At 50.8% G+C, this 13,202-nt stretch overlaps 1 protein-coding gene across 3 annotated transcripts in view; it reads left to right on the forward strand.

Moving 5' to 3' along the window:
• LOC119975857 (cation channel sperm-associated protein subunit epsilon-like) overlaps positions 1-13,202 on the forward strand; it is a 223,616-nt gene that overhangs the window by 2,224 nt on the left and 208,190 nt on the right. For all 3 annotated transcript variants that reach the window (XR_005462814.1, XM_038815749.1, XM_038815740.1), the window contains exon 2: positions 855-903. Coding sequence is in view for 2 of the 3 variants with exons in the window: in XM_038815749.1 (XP_038671677.1) it covers positions 855-903 (49 nt within the window). In the remaining variant the exon portion in view is untranslated. The remainder of the gene's footprint in view (positions 1-854; positions 904-13,202) is intronic.

A 13,202-nucleotide genomic window follows, 5' to 3' on the forward strand; every position in this document is an offset into this window, starting at 1 on the left:
GAGATGTTGGATTGGATTTGTTTAATTGTCACGTGTACTGAGGTACAGTGAATAGTATTTTTCTGCGAGCAGTTCAACAGATCATTAAGTACATGGGAAGAAAAGGGAATAAAAAAAAATACATAATAGGGCAACACAAGGTATACAATGTAACTACAGAAGCACCGGCATTGGATGAAGCATACAGGGTGTAGTGTTAATGAGGTCAGTCCATAAGAGGGTCGTTTAGGAGTCTGGTAACAGCCGGGAAGAAGCTGTTTTTGAGTCTGTGCGTGTTCCTCCAGTTTGTGTTGAGCTTCACTGGAACATTGACTGTCTTTTACCATTTCTTTCTTTCTTAATATATATTTAATCCCCCCCCCCACCCCCCCCCCCCCCCCCCGCGTCCCAATCTTATCCACCTTTCCTTCACCTTTCTCCCGTACCAGCCTCCCTGGACAGGCGCCGGAATGTGGCGACTAGGGGCTTTTCACAGTAACTTCATTGAAGCCTACTCGTGACAATAAGCGATTTTCATTTCATTCCTCTTTGCTTCCCCCTTCCCCTCTCCCCACATCTACAGTTCATCCTCTGATGTTAGTTTCCCTGCTGTTTTACCTTTCACATCTTTTGTTCTCTCTGGGGACTGCCATTAGCACTCTTTCCTCTTGGTTTCTGTGGCCATTAGCACCCGTTTTCCTGGGTTTCTGTGGCTATGACTCATCTTTCATTCTCACTCCACAGTATAAATATTTCCCACCTTCTCTGTCTGTTAGCTGTGACATTTTCTTTTTCGTTTCAGATTCCAGCATCCTTAGTAATTTGCTTTTATACTGTATTGCAATTCTGTTCTAATTTTAAAATGTCCTTTTCAGATATTACACAAACATGGAAGGTCGAATTTCACTGAATACACGAAGCACTGTAAGTGATATTGGCACAATAATAGTGATCAATTATTGAATAGAAAAATGTTTCCTCATGTCATCGCCTTTAGTTCTTTTGCCAGTCACTTTAAAACTGTCCTCTAATTACTGTCTGTTCTTCCACCATAAACAGTTTCTCCTATTTTACTGTATCAAAAAGGTTCATGATTTTAAACACCTCTGTCAAGTCTTTTAACCAATGTTGAAATCCTATCATGGCAGTTTTAGAATTTGGATTCAATTAACAAACAAACTATGGAGGAAAAATGTGAATAAAAAGTGACCTTGAAGCAATTGGATTAGCATTGAAATCCGATTAGTTTCTACTATCCTTTAGGAAAAGAGACCACCTGCTTTTCCTAGATGTGACCTTGCTCCACACCAAAATGGTTGACTCTTAACTGCACTCTGAAGTATCCTGTTGTGTTCTGTGAAATGGCCGTTGCAATGATGTACACAGAACATCTAGGTTAACTCGAATGATGATTTATTCAGTTGGTAGTAGGATGCACATAGAGTAGTTCCAGGAGAATTCACTTGAATTCATACAATAGCCTTTGTCTGTAGATTAATCTGTTACTCTTTGCGCGATGCCTCCTGAAGACCGGTTTCCTAGCTGGCCTTGCGTGTGTCACCAACTTCTTTAATTTTTTAATGCGGTGCGCTGCGGTGCATCGTTGTGTACTTTCTGGTTTGTCGGCCACATTGCTGATGTCTTCTTGTTTAGTATCACAGGTGGGACTCACTGTATCCTCCACTCCTCCTCTTCCTCTTTTTTGTGGGAACGATCCTGTGACTGCGCCTCTTCTGTTTGGTTTTAGGAACAAAGAACAAAGAAAATGACAGCACAGGAACAGGCCCTTCGGCCCTCCCAGCCTGCGCCGATCCAGATCCTTTATCTAAACCTGTCTCCTATTTTCCAAGGTCTACTTCCTTCTGTTCCCGCTCGTTCATATACCTGTCTAGATGCCTCTTAAATGATGCTATTGTGCCCGCCTCTACCACCTCCGCTGGTAAAGCGTTCCAGGCACCCACCACCCTCTGCGTAAAAAACTTTCCACGCACATCTCCCTTAAACTTTCCCCCTCTCACCTTGAAATCGTGACCCCTTGTAACTGACACCCCCACTCTTGGGAAAAGTTTGTTGCTATCCACCCTGTCCATACCTCTCATAATTTTGTAGACCTCAATCAGGTCCCCCCTCAACCTCCGTCTTTCCAACAAAAACAATCCTAATCTACTCAACCTTTCTTCATAGACAGCACCCTCCATACCAGGCAACATCCTGGTGAACCTCCTCTGCACCCTCTCCAAAGCATCCACATCCTTCTGGTAATGTGGCGACCAGAACTGCACGCAGTATTCCAAATGTGGCCGAACCAAAGTCCTATACAACTGTAACATGACCTGCCAACTCTTGTACTCAATACCCCGTCCGATGAAGGCTAGCATGCTGTATGCCTTCTTGACCACTCTATCAACCTGCGTTGCCACCTTCAGGATACAATGGACCTGAACTCCCAGATCTCTCTGTACATCAATTTTCCCCAAGACCCTTCCATTGACCATATAGACCGCTCTTGAATTTGATCTTCCAAAATGCATCACCTCGCATTTGCCTGGATTGAACTCCATCTGCCATTTCTCTGCCGACCTCTCCAATCTATCTATATTTTGTTGTATTCTCTGACAGTCCTCCTCGCTATCTGCAACTCCACCAATCTTAGTATCATCTGTTTTGGTTGCACCCGTCCTGCCACTGGACTGTGCCATGGGAGTGGTTGCTCGTGGATCGTCTGTTGAGACATCCAATGTCGACATACTTATGAGGGACTGTGCGCTCTTGGTCAAGTCTGCATCTTCAGTAGCAGGCTGCAGAGCCTCACACTCTCGTGTCTGGGTTGGATCCAGGTCCCCAACGTTGGGTGCTGCTCCTTCATCCTGTGTTTGCGCCACCATTGATGGCTCATCGTCACTCGAAATGCTGAAGAGTCGAATCATGGCTCATCCTCGTCTGGTAGTATAATGTATGTATCGTGTGTCGTTGTGGAGCTGCATACATAGATAAATAGAAGATAGGAGCAGGAGGAGGCCTTTTGGCCATTCAAACCTGCTCCGCCATTCATCACGCTCATGGCTGATCATCCAACTCAATAGCCTAATCCTGCTTTCTCCCCACAGCCTATGATTCCATTCTCCCCAAGTGCTATATCTAGCCGCATCTTGAATATATTCAATGATTTAGCATACTACTTCCTGTGATACTGAATTTCACAGGCCCAGCACTCTTTGAGTGAAGAAATGTCACCTCAGCTCTGTCCAAAATGGTTTACCCTGAATCCTCAGACTGTGACCCCTGGTTCTGGACACACTCATCATTGGTAACATCTTCCCTGCATCTACCCTGTCTAGTCCTGTTAGAATTTTATGAGTCTCTATGAGATTCCCTCTCATTCTTCTGAACTCCAGCGAGAACAATCCCAACCTCATCAATCTCTCCTTATATGACAGTCCTGCTATCCCTGGAATCAGTCTGGTAAAACAGATACAGCCATCTGCTCCACTAGCAGGTCTTTTGGTGCAGCGGCCTTGAGTATTGGGGTGTCCACTACAAGAACCATTTTGTGATCTGAGATGATTCACCGTATGCCTCTGGAGCCAGTTTCTCCAGAATGGGGATGAGTTCTTCCTTTATTAGTTTGCTCGCAGCTGAGTTGCTCTCATCTGAAGTGTCTGCTACTGCAATCTCATTTTCAGTCTCTGCCTAGGCCATCTCAGACCTTTCACACTTATTGGTGTACATAAGACACTAACTCATAGGAGCAGAATTAGGCCACTCGGCCCATTGAGTCTGCTCCGCCATTCAATCATGGCTGATATTTTTCTCATCCCCATTCTCCTGCCTTCTGCCCATAACCCCTGATCCCCTTATTGATCAAGAACCTATCTATCTCTGTCTTAAAGACACTCAGTAATTTGGCTTCCACATCCTTCTGCAGCAAAGAATTCCACAGATTCACCACCCTCTGGATGAAGAAATTCCTCCTCATCTCTGTTTTGAAGGATTGTCCCTTTAGTCTGAGATTGTGTCCTAATTTTTCCTACAAGTGGAAACATCCTCTCCATGTCCACTCTTTTTTAAAAAAAAATAATTTTTATTGAGAAATTTTGATTTTATACAACATTGACGCACCTTAGTAAAATACCGAAAATAACAATAATATTAACAATCATATACATTCGCCCCATCCCCATGAACAACCCAGCATTTTAACAACAACGCAAATTAACACACTATAAAGTTACAGAATAAACACTACAATAATGCACACACACACACACACACACCCCCCCCCCCCCCCGGGTTGCTGCTGCTATTGACCCAGTTACCTATCTCTGAGCCAGGAAGTCCAGAAAAGGCTGCCATCGTTTATAGAACCCTTGTATTGATCCTCTCAGGGCAAATTTGACCTTTTCCAATTTTATAAATCCCGCCATGTCACTGATCCAGGTCTCCACGCTTGGGGGCCTTGCATCCTTCCATTGTAACAGAATCCTTCGACGGGCTACTAGGGACGCAAAGGCCAGGACACCGGCCTCTTTCGCCTCCTGCACTCCCGGCTCTACCGAACATCTGGTGCACCTGTCCTCACCCCCGAAGAACCTACTCATCCTAGTCCCGGACATGTGGGCCCGGTGCAGCACCTTAAATTGGATGAGACTAAGCCTCGCACATGAGGAGGAAGAGTTGACTCTCTCCAAGGCATCCGCCCAAGTCCCGTCCTCTATCTGCTCCCCGAGTTCCTCCTCCCATTTAGCCTTCAGCTCCTCCACTGACGACTCCTCCACCTCCTGCATTACCTTATAGATGTCAGACACTTTCCCCTCTCCTACCCACACCCCCGAAAGCACTCTGTCCATCGCCCCCTGCGAGGGCAGCAAAGGGAATCCCTCTACCTGTCGTCTAGCAAACGCCTTTACCTGCAGGTATCTGAACATGTTCCCCTGGGGAAGGCCAAATTTATCTTCCAGTTCCCCCAGGCCCGCAAACCTTCCGGCAATAAACAGGTCCCTCAATTTGCTGATGCCCGCCCTTTGCCACCCCCTGAATCCCCCATCCGTGTTCCCCGGGATGAACCGATGGTTGCCACCCAGTGGAGCCTCCATCGAGCCCCCTGTTTCCCCCCGATGCCGTCTCCATTGTTCCCAGATTCTTAGGGTCGCCGCCACCACCGGGCTCGTGGTAAACCTCTTAGGGGAGAGCGGCAACGGTGCCGTTACCATGGCACCCAGGCTCGTACCTCTACATGACGCCATCTCCATTCTTTTCCACGCCGCCCCTCCCCCCTCCATCACCCATTTACGCACCATTGACACATTGGCTGCCCAATAGTACCCCAGAAGGTTAGGCAGTGCCAGCCCACCTCCATCCCTTCCTCGCTCCAGGAACACCCTCCTCACTCTCGGAGTCCCATGTGCCCACACAAAACTCAGAATACTGCTAGTCACTCTCCTAAAGAAGGCCCTAGGGATAAATATGGGCAGGCACTGAAAAAGGAACAAGAACCTTGGAAGCACTGTCATTTTGACGGACTGCACCCTCCCCGCCAACGACAATGGCAGCATGTCCCACCTCCTGAACTCCTCCTCCATCTGATCTACCAGCCTGGTAAAGTTATGCTTGTGGAGAGTCCCCCAGTCCCTGGCCACTTGCACCCCCAGGTACCTAAAGCTCTCCCCTGCCCGCCTAAGCGGGAGCCTACCAATTCCTTCCTCCTGGTCTCCAGGGTGCACCACAAACACCTCGCTCTTGCCTAAGTTTAATTTATAACCTGAGAAGGTCCCAAACTCGGCTAGTAACTCCATCACTCCCGGCATCCCTCCCACCGGGTCCGCCACATACAGTAACAGGTCGTCGGCATACAACGACACCCTATGTTCCTCTCCACCTCGCACCAAGCCTCTCCACCTCTCTGAATCTCTCAATGCCATCGCCAGCGGCTCGATTGCCAGTGCAAACAACAAGGGGGACAGGGGGCAACCCTGCCTGGTCCCTCGGTAAAGCCGGAAGTACTCCGACCTCCTCCTACTCGTGGCCACGCACGCCATCGGGGCCTCATATAGCAGCCTCACCCATCTAATAAACCCTTCACCAAATCCAAACCTCCCCAACACCTCCCATAGGTACCCCCACTCCACTTTATCGAAGGCCTTCTCCGCATCCAGTGCCACCACTATCTCTGCCTCCCCCTCAATCGCCGGCATCATAATGACATTCAGCAATCTCCGCACATTCGTGTTCAGCTGCCTTCCCTTCACAAAACCTGTCTGGTCCTCGTGCACAACCCCTGGCACACAGTCCTCTATCCTGGTGGCCAGGATTTTTGCCAGCACCTTAGCGTCCACGTTGAGGAGAGATATGGGCCTATATGAACCACACTGCTGGGGGTCCTTGTCCTTCTTTAAAATTAACGAGATCAGCGCCCGTGACATCGTCGGGGGCAAAGTCCCCCCCTCCCACGCTTCATTGAGTGTTCGCACCAGCAAGGGGCCCACTAGATCCACAAACTTTTTATAAAATTCCACCGGGAACCCATCCGGCCCCGGTGCCTTCCCTGACTGCATCTGCCTGATCCCCTTAACTAGCTCCTCCAGCTCAATCGGCGCACCCAACCCCTCCACCTTCTCCTCCTGCACCTTCGGGAAAGAAAGCCCGTCCAGAAACCTCTCCATTCCCCTCCTCTCCCCCGTTGGCTCCGACCGGTACAGTTCCCCGTAAAAATCCTTGAAGACCTCATTCACCTCTACCCCCTTCCGCACCACATTCCCACTCTTATCTCTCACTCCAGCAATCTCCTTAGCCGCATCCCGCTTACGCAGCTGATGAGCCAGCATCCTACTCGCCTTTTCACCATGTTCGTACACTGCCCCTTGTGCCTTCCTCCACTGTGCCTCCGCCTTTCTAGTGGTCAGCAAATCAAATTTAGCCTGCAGGCTGCGCCTCTCCCCCAACAGTCCCTCCTCTGGTGCCTCTGCATACCTCCTGTCCACCTCCAGCATCTTTCCCACCAGTCTATCCCTCTCACTCCTCTCGCTCCTCTCCCTGTGTGCCCGGATGGATATCAGCTCCCCACGAATTACTGCCTTCAGGGCTTCCCAGACCATCCCCACCTGAACCTCCCCCGTATCATTCACCTCAAGGTACCCCTCAATACTTGCCCGGACCCTCCTACACACCTCCTCCTCCGCCAACAACCCCACATCCAACCGCCACAACGGACGTTGGTCTCGCACCTCTCCCATCTCCAACTCTATCCAATGCGGAGCGTGGTTGGAGATTGCAATGGCCGAATACTCGGCCTCCTCCACTCTCGGAATCAGTCCCCTACTCACCACGAAGAAATCTATCCGAGAGTAGACCCTATGTACGTGGGAGAAGAAAGAGTACTCGCGTGCCCTCGGCCTCACAAACCTCCATGGATCCACTCCACCCATCTGATCCATAAACCCTCTCAGTACCTTGGCCGCCGCCGGCCTCCTACCCGTCCTAGAGCTGGACCGATCCAGTGAAGGATCCAACACCGTATTAAAGTCCCCCCCTATGATCAGACCTCCCGCGTCCAGATCCGGGATCCGTCCCAACATACGCCTCATAAAGCCCGCATCGTCCCAATTTGGGGCATACACACTAGCCAGTACCACCTTCTCTCCTTGTAGCCTGCCCCTAACCATCACATACCTACCCCCCTTATCCGCCACCACCTCCGATGCCTCAAACGACACATTTTTCCCCACCAGAATCGCCACTCCCCGGTTCCTCACATCCAACCCCGAGTGGAAAACCTGCCCCACCCATCCCTTCCTCAGGCGGATCTGGTCCGCCACCCTCAGGTGGGTCTCCTGAAGCATTGCCACATCCGCCTTTAGCCCCTTCAGGTGAGCCAGTACCCTCGACCGCTTCACCGGCCCATTCAACCCTCTCACATTCCAGGTGACCAACCGGATCAGAGGGCGTCCCGCCCCCCTCCCCCGTCGACTAGCCATAGCCCGTCGACTGCCCGCCCCAGGCCAGCACACCCTGCTCGACCCCGTCCCCATAGCGACAACCCCTCACCTCTGTCCCCCCAGCCCCCACCAGCTCCTTCTTGACCCTACCAGCAGCAACCCGGTATTCCCCTTTCCCCCCCTCCCCCCCCAGGCTAGGAACCCTCCCAGCCGCGAACCGTCCTCCATTGTACTTCCGTGGGTCAGCTAACTTCTGCTGACCCCGGAAACTCCCGCCAATAGCCCGACCCCTCCCGAAGTGGGATCATCCCCCAATCTATCCCTCCTCCTGGCACCGCTCCAGCGCGGGGAAGAACCAGTTAAGGCCCCGCCTCCCCCGTCACCGTCTCCGCCCCCCAGCCCCGCAACGCGGGAAACCAGAGGAAAGCCCGCGCTTTCGCACTGCCCCACCACACCCTTCTGACGCAGCTCCCAAATATCAGCCCCACTCCATACCCCCACTCCGGCATAGAATACAACATACCCCCCCGACCCTCCCCTCAAGATACACAGCCCAAACAATGTCCCACAGCACAAAAACAAAAACATAGCAGAACAACCCCTCCGTAAATAACCATATCAAAATTGCAAAAGTACTAAAACAAGAAGAAAACAACAGAAGAAAAAGAGAACACAGCAACAGCAGAATCCAGCACTAATATCTTACAGCCGACCTCGCAACCCCCAACCCCTAGTTCAAGTCCAGTTTCTCCGTCCGCACGAAGGCCCACGCCTCCTCCGGGGAATCGAAATAATGGTGCCGATCCAAATAAGTTACCCACAGGCGCGCGGGCGGCAACATTCCGAACTTTATCTTTTTTCTATAAAGCACCTCTTTCGTCCGATTAAATCCGGACCGCCGCTTAGCCACCTCCGCACTCCAGTCCTGGTAGATCCGCACTACCCCATTCTCCCAATTGCTGCTCTTCACCTTCTTGGCCCAGCGCAGCACGCACTCCCGATCACTGAACCGGTGGAACCTCACCAGCACCGCACGCGGGGGTTCATCTTCCTTGGGCCTCCTGGCCAGCACCCTGTGCGCTCCCTCCAGCTCCAAGGGCAGATGGAGAGATCCGGCCCCCACTAGCGAATTCAGCATTACAGCCACATAGGCTGTCAGGTCCGATCCCTCCAGCCCCTCTGCAAGGCCCAAGATCTGCAGGTTTTTCCGCCTCATGCGGTGATCCAGCTCCTCAAAGCGTTCCTGCCACTTCTTGTGGAGTGCTTCGTGCCCCTCCACCTTACTCACGAGGACCACGGCCTCCTCCTCTCGTTCAATGGCCTGCGTCTGCAACTTCTTGATGGCAGCACCCTGGGTGGACTGAATCTCTGACAGCCTTCTGTTCGTTTCCTGCAGAGAGCTCAGTACTTCATCCTTGAATTCTTTAAAGCAGCGCAGGAGATCAGTTTGTTGCTCCTGGGCCCACAGCCTCCAATCTTCTGGGGCTCCTCCGGTGGCCATCTTGGATCCCTTCCCCCGTTTTTTCTGAGGAGCTGCTGCTGTTTTTTCCACCTTTCCACTCCGAGTTCGAGTCATGGACTGCAGGGAAAGTCGTTCAGCACACCTTCCCCCACCGGGAGACGTCGAAAAATTTCCGTTTTGGGCTCTCAAAAGAGCTGAAAAATCTCTTTAAAACGGGAGCTTCCAAATGTGTGGCTTACTGATCCATCACAGCCACCGGAAGTCTCTCCATGTCCACTCTGTCCAGACCTCGCAGATCCTGTAAGTTTCAATAAGGTCCCCCCTCATCTTTCTAATCTCCAAAGAATACAGACCCAGAGTCCTCAACCGTTCCTCAAACGACAAGCTGTTTATTCCAGGGATCATTCTTGTGAACCTCCTCTGGACCCTTTCCAAGGTCAGCTTATCTTTCCTTAGATATGGGGCCCAAAACTGCTCACAATACTCCAAATGGGATCTGATCAGAGCCTCAGACAGCCTTGGAAGTACATCCCTGGTCTTGTATTCTATATCCTCTTGACATGAATGCTAATATTGCATTTGCTTTCCTAACTGCTGACTGAACCTGCACGTTAACCTTAAGAGAATCCTGAACAAGGACTCCCAAGTCCCTTTTTGCTTTTGATTTCCGAAGCATTTCCCCATTTAGAAAATAGTCTGTGCCTAAATTCCTCCTTCCAAAGTGCATAACCTCACATTTTTCCACATTGTATTTCATCGGCCACATCATTGCCCACTCTCCTAGCCTATCCAAATCCTTCTGCAGCCTCCTTGCAACAGTGCCTTCAGTTCCTTCTTCCAGATCATTAATGTATATTGTGAAATTGTGGTCCCAGACCCCTGAGGCACACCACTAGTCACCCGCTGCCATCTTGAAAAAGACCCCTTTATCTCCACTCTCTGCCTTTTGCCAGTCAGCCAATCCTCTATCTATGCCACAATCTTACCTTGACACTGCCCCCTTGCCATTCTGGTAGTGCGAACCAGATTGGAACTGCCAAAGTGGCAGTAGGCAATGTCACAGAGCAATGCCACTGCTCTGCCCTGCCCTCTCTCTGGCCACGCAGGGGCTACAATGGCCTCCGAGCTCCCGGCGTGTTCATCACAGCTAGACTCTGTTTGTGGAGATCAGTAGTGATTTGCCCTGGCTTCACGCTGTGCTGGCGGATGGAAGAACTTATAAGGAGCCTGAGCGGGGAACGTGTGACCAAGGGCGCACATTGCCTCGTTTTGTACACCGAGGAGACCAACCCGCCGGAACTCCCCAGTGTAACAAGGCCCCTGAAGCAATCTCCGACCCTTCCCCCAGCTCGAGCGCACTATGAGAGGCTCCCCGGCCCAACAGCCCCTCCAGCACCCACGTAGGGCACCCCTGGCCCAATTGCGCGTGTGCAGCAGGTAGAATCTGGCTTAAAACAGTTCCTGCATTTTTAAATGAAGATTTAAATATGCTAATCTGGTTCACACCAAGGGAGGGCTGGGAACATCGTAAATTGTTTGGCGCCTGGCACAATCCCATTTCAGGGTTCTTCAGATATTTTCCCGACATGGTGGCATTTGCTCCAGGCGCAATGTCCCTATTATGTAAATACAAGTTATTGTTGACCTAATGTGCGCAATCCAATCGGCATGCTGCACCAGAAAAGCAGCTTGCTGTGTTGCAACGAGGCCGAGAAAAGCCCGGTGAGCCCGATCTTGGGATCTACCCGCTCACAACGTCTCGAGAGAGTCAACGCAATTTTGCGAGATGTTGGGATGTAAATATAGGCGTGTCCATTTTTTGGCAAATCTGCATATTAGAGCTAGACAGCTAGCCTCACTCTAATGTGTAGATTCCCGAGGTATCGGAGACTTTGCGATTCATCCCCTTCGCCTTGGAGACCTCGGGTGAGCACCGTTCAACACTGGTCCCTACGAACAGAAACCACATGGCACAATACTCGTGGGGGTCTCCCAGGGGATCGGAGGCTCCCGGCCGCATGCCCTTTGGGTAAGTTGCTGCCCCCTGGTTGGCATTGCCAAGGTGCCAAGCTGGCATTTTTTGCACACGTGCAATCGGGCTGGTAATGTCCTGTGTGAGCAGTTGTTGGGCAGGGGAGCCTTCCATAGTGCGTTCGAGCTGGGGGGTGGGTTGGGATTGCTTTGGGGGCCTTGCTACACTGGGGAATTCTGGCAAGCGGATCTTCTCAGTGTACAAAACGGTGCTATGTGCAGCCTCGGCCACGCGTTCTCCGCTCAGCCCCTTTATATAACATGAATTGCCTTGTATAGCCATGTGTTTCTCGACATGGCTATACATGGTGAGCACCGGAAACACACAGCTAAATGCACTCATGTTCACATTCAATTGAATCGAGCCCAATATAAACAACTGCAACCACAACTCAGGGCTGCCTGGATGTTAAACACTGATAGCAGCAAACAATAGACATTATTAAGTGGTCCTAAAATAAATGGTTGAGGTGAGCTCTTTAATTCAACTAGCAGCACACATAAATGCTTTCTGTATCCTGTAAGGACTCTATCCCATTTTCACAGTTTCTCTGCCTCTGTCGCATCAGTTCCGATGATGCCACATTCGAAAATGGCGCTTCTGGTATGTCTGTGTTTTTCCTTAACCGAGGTTTCCTCCTTACTGTAAGTGACAGGGCACTCATCCGGGTTAGACTTATTTCCCGCACCTCTGTTCCTACCCTTTTCCGTTATTGGCACAGTGGTTTGTACTGCTGCCTCACATCGCCAGAAATCAGGGCTCAATTCTGGCTTCAGAGACGGTGGGGGGTTTGCACGTTCTCCTCGTGTCTGTGGGGATTTCCTCTGGGTGCCCTGGTCTCCTTCCACAGACCAAAGATGTTCAGGTTAGGTGGAGTTACGGGGATAGGGCAGGCCAGTATGCCTAGGTAAGGTGCTCTTTCAGAGGGTTGGTGCAGACTCGATGGGCGTCCTGCATTGTAGGTATTCTGTGTCTCCCAGAATCATGACAGGGTCCCTCTTCTCACTTTCCACCCTACCAGCTTCTGTGTTCTAACGATCATCCTCCACCATTTCTGCCAATTACAGCATGATACCACCACTTCCCCTCAATCCCCGGCAGCATTCCGCTTAAACTGCTCCCTGCGTGACACCATGATCCTCTCTGCCATTACATCCTACTTCCCATTCCATTCCCTCGTTCTCTTCCCGTGCAATCGTAGAAGGTACAACAGTAGGGCGGCACAGTAGCACAGTGGTTAGCACTGTTGCTTCACATTGCCAGGGTCTCGGGTCCGATTCCAGCTTGGGTCACTGTCTGCGGAGTCTGCATGTCCTCCCCGTGTCTGCGTGGGTTTCCTCCGGGTGCTCCGGTTTCCTCCCACAAGTCCCGAAAGACGTGCTGTTAGGTGAATTGGACATTCTGAATTCTCCTTCTGTGTACCCGAACAGGTACCGGAATGTAGTGATGAGGAGATTTTCACAGTAACTTCATTACAGTGTTAACGCAAACCTACTTGTGACAATAAAGATTATTTTTTAAAAAAGAGTCGTCGTCTGCCACTGGAGCCAACTTCTCCAGAATGGGAACAATGTCCTCAGTGACTAACTTATTCTTGGTTAACTGCTTGTCGTCTTCGAAATCTGGCACTACTCCGTCGTTATCTTTTCTTGCACGTGCCATCCTAAGATTTCCAGACTTCTCAGATTGTTGCGTTGACTGGTTGTCGGTGACCACATTGTCATTCCTGCCAAACCATCTGAACAGGATTTTGCGGGCTTTTTCATCTAGCTTGTCATTTTCTGGGCGAAATAACTTG

The sequence above is a fragment of the Scyliorhinus canicula genome, chromosome 1, assembly GCF_902713615.1.
Source record: "Scyliorhinus canicula chromosome 1, sScyCan1.1, whole genome shotgun sequence".
Classification (NCBI taxonomy): domain Eukaryota; kingdom Metazoa; phylum Chordata; class Chondrichthyes; order Carcharhiniformes; family Scyliorhinidae; genus Scyliorhinus; species Scyliorhinus canicula.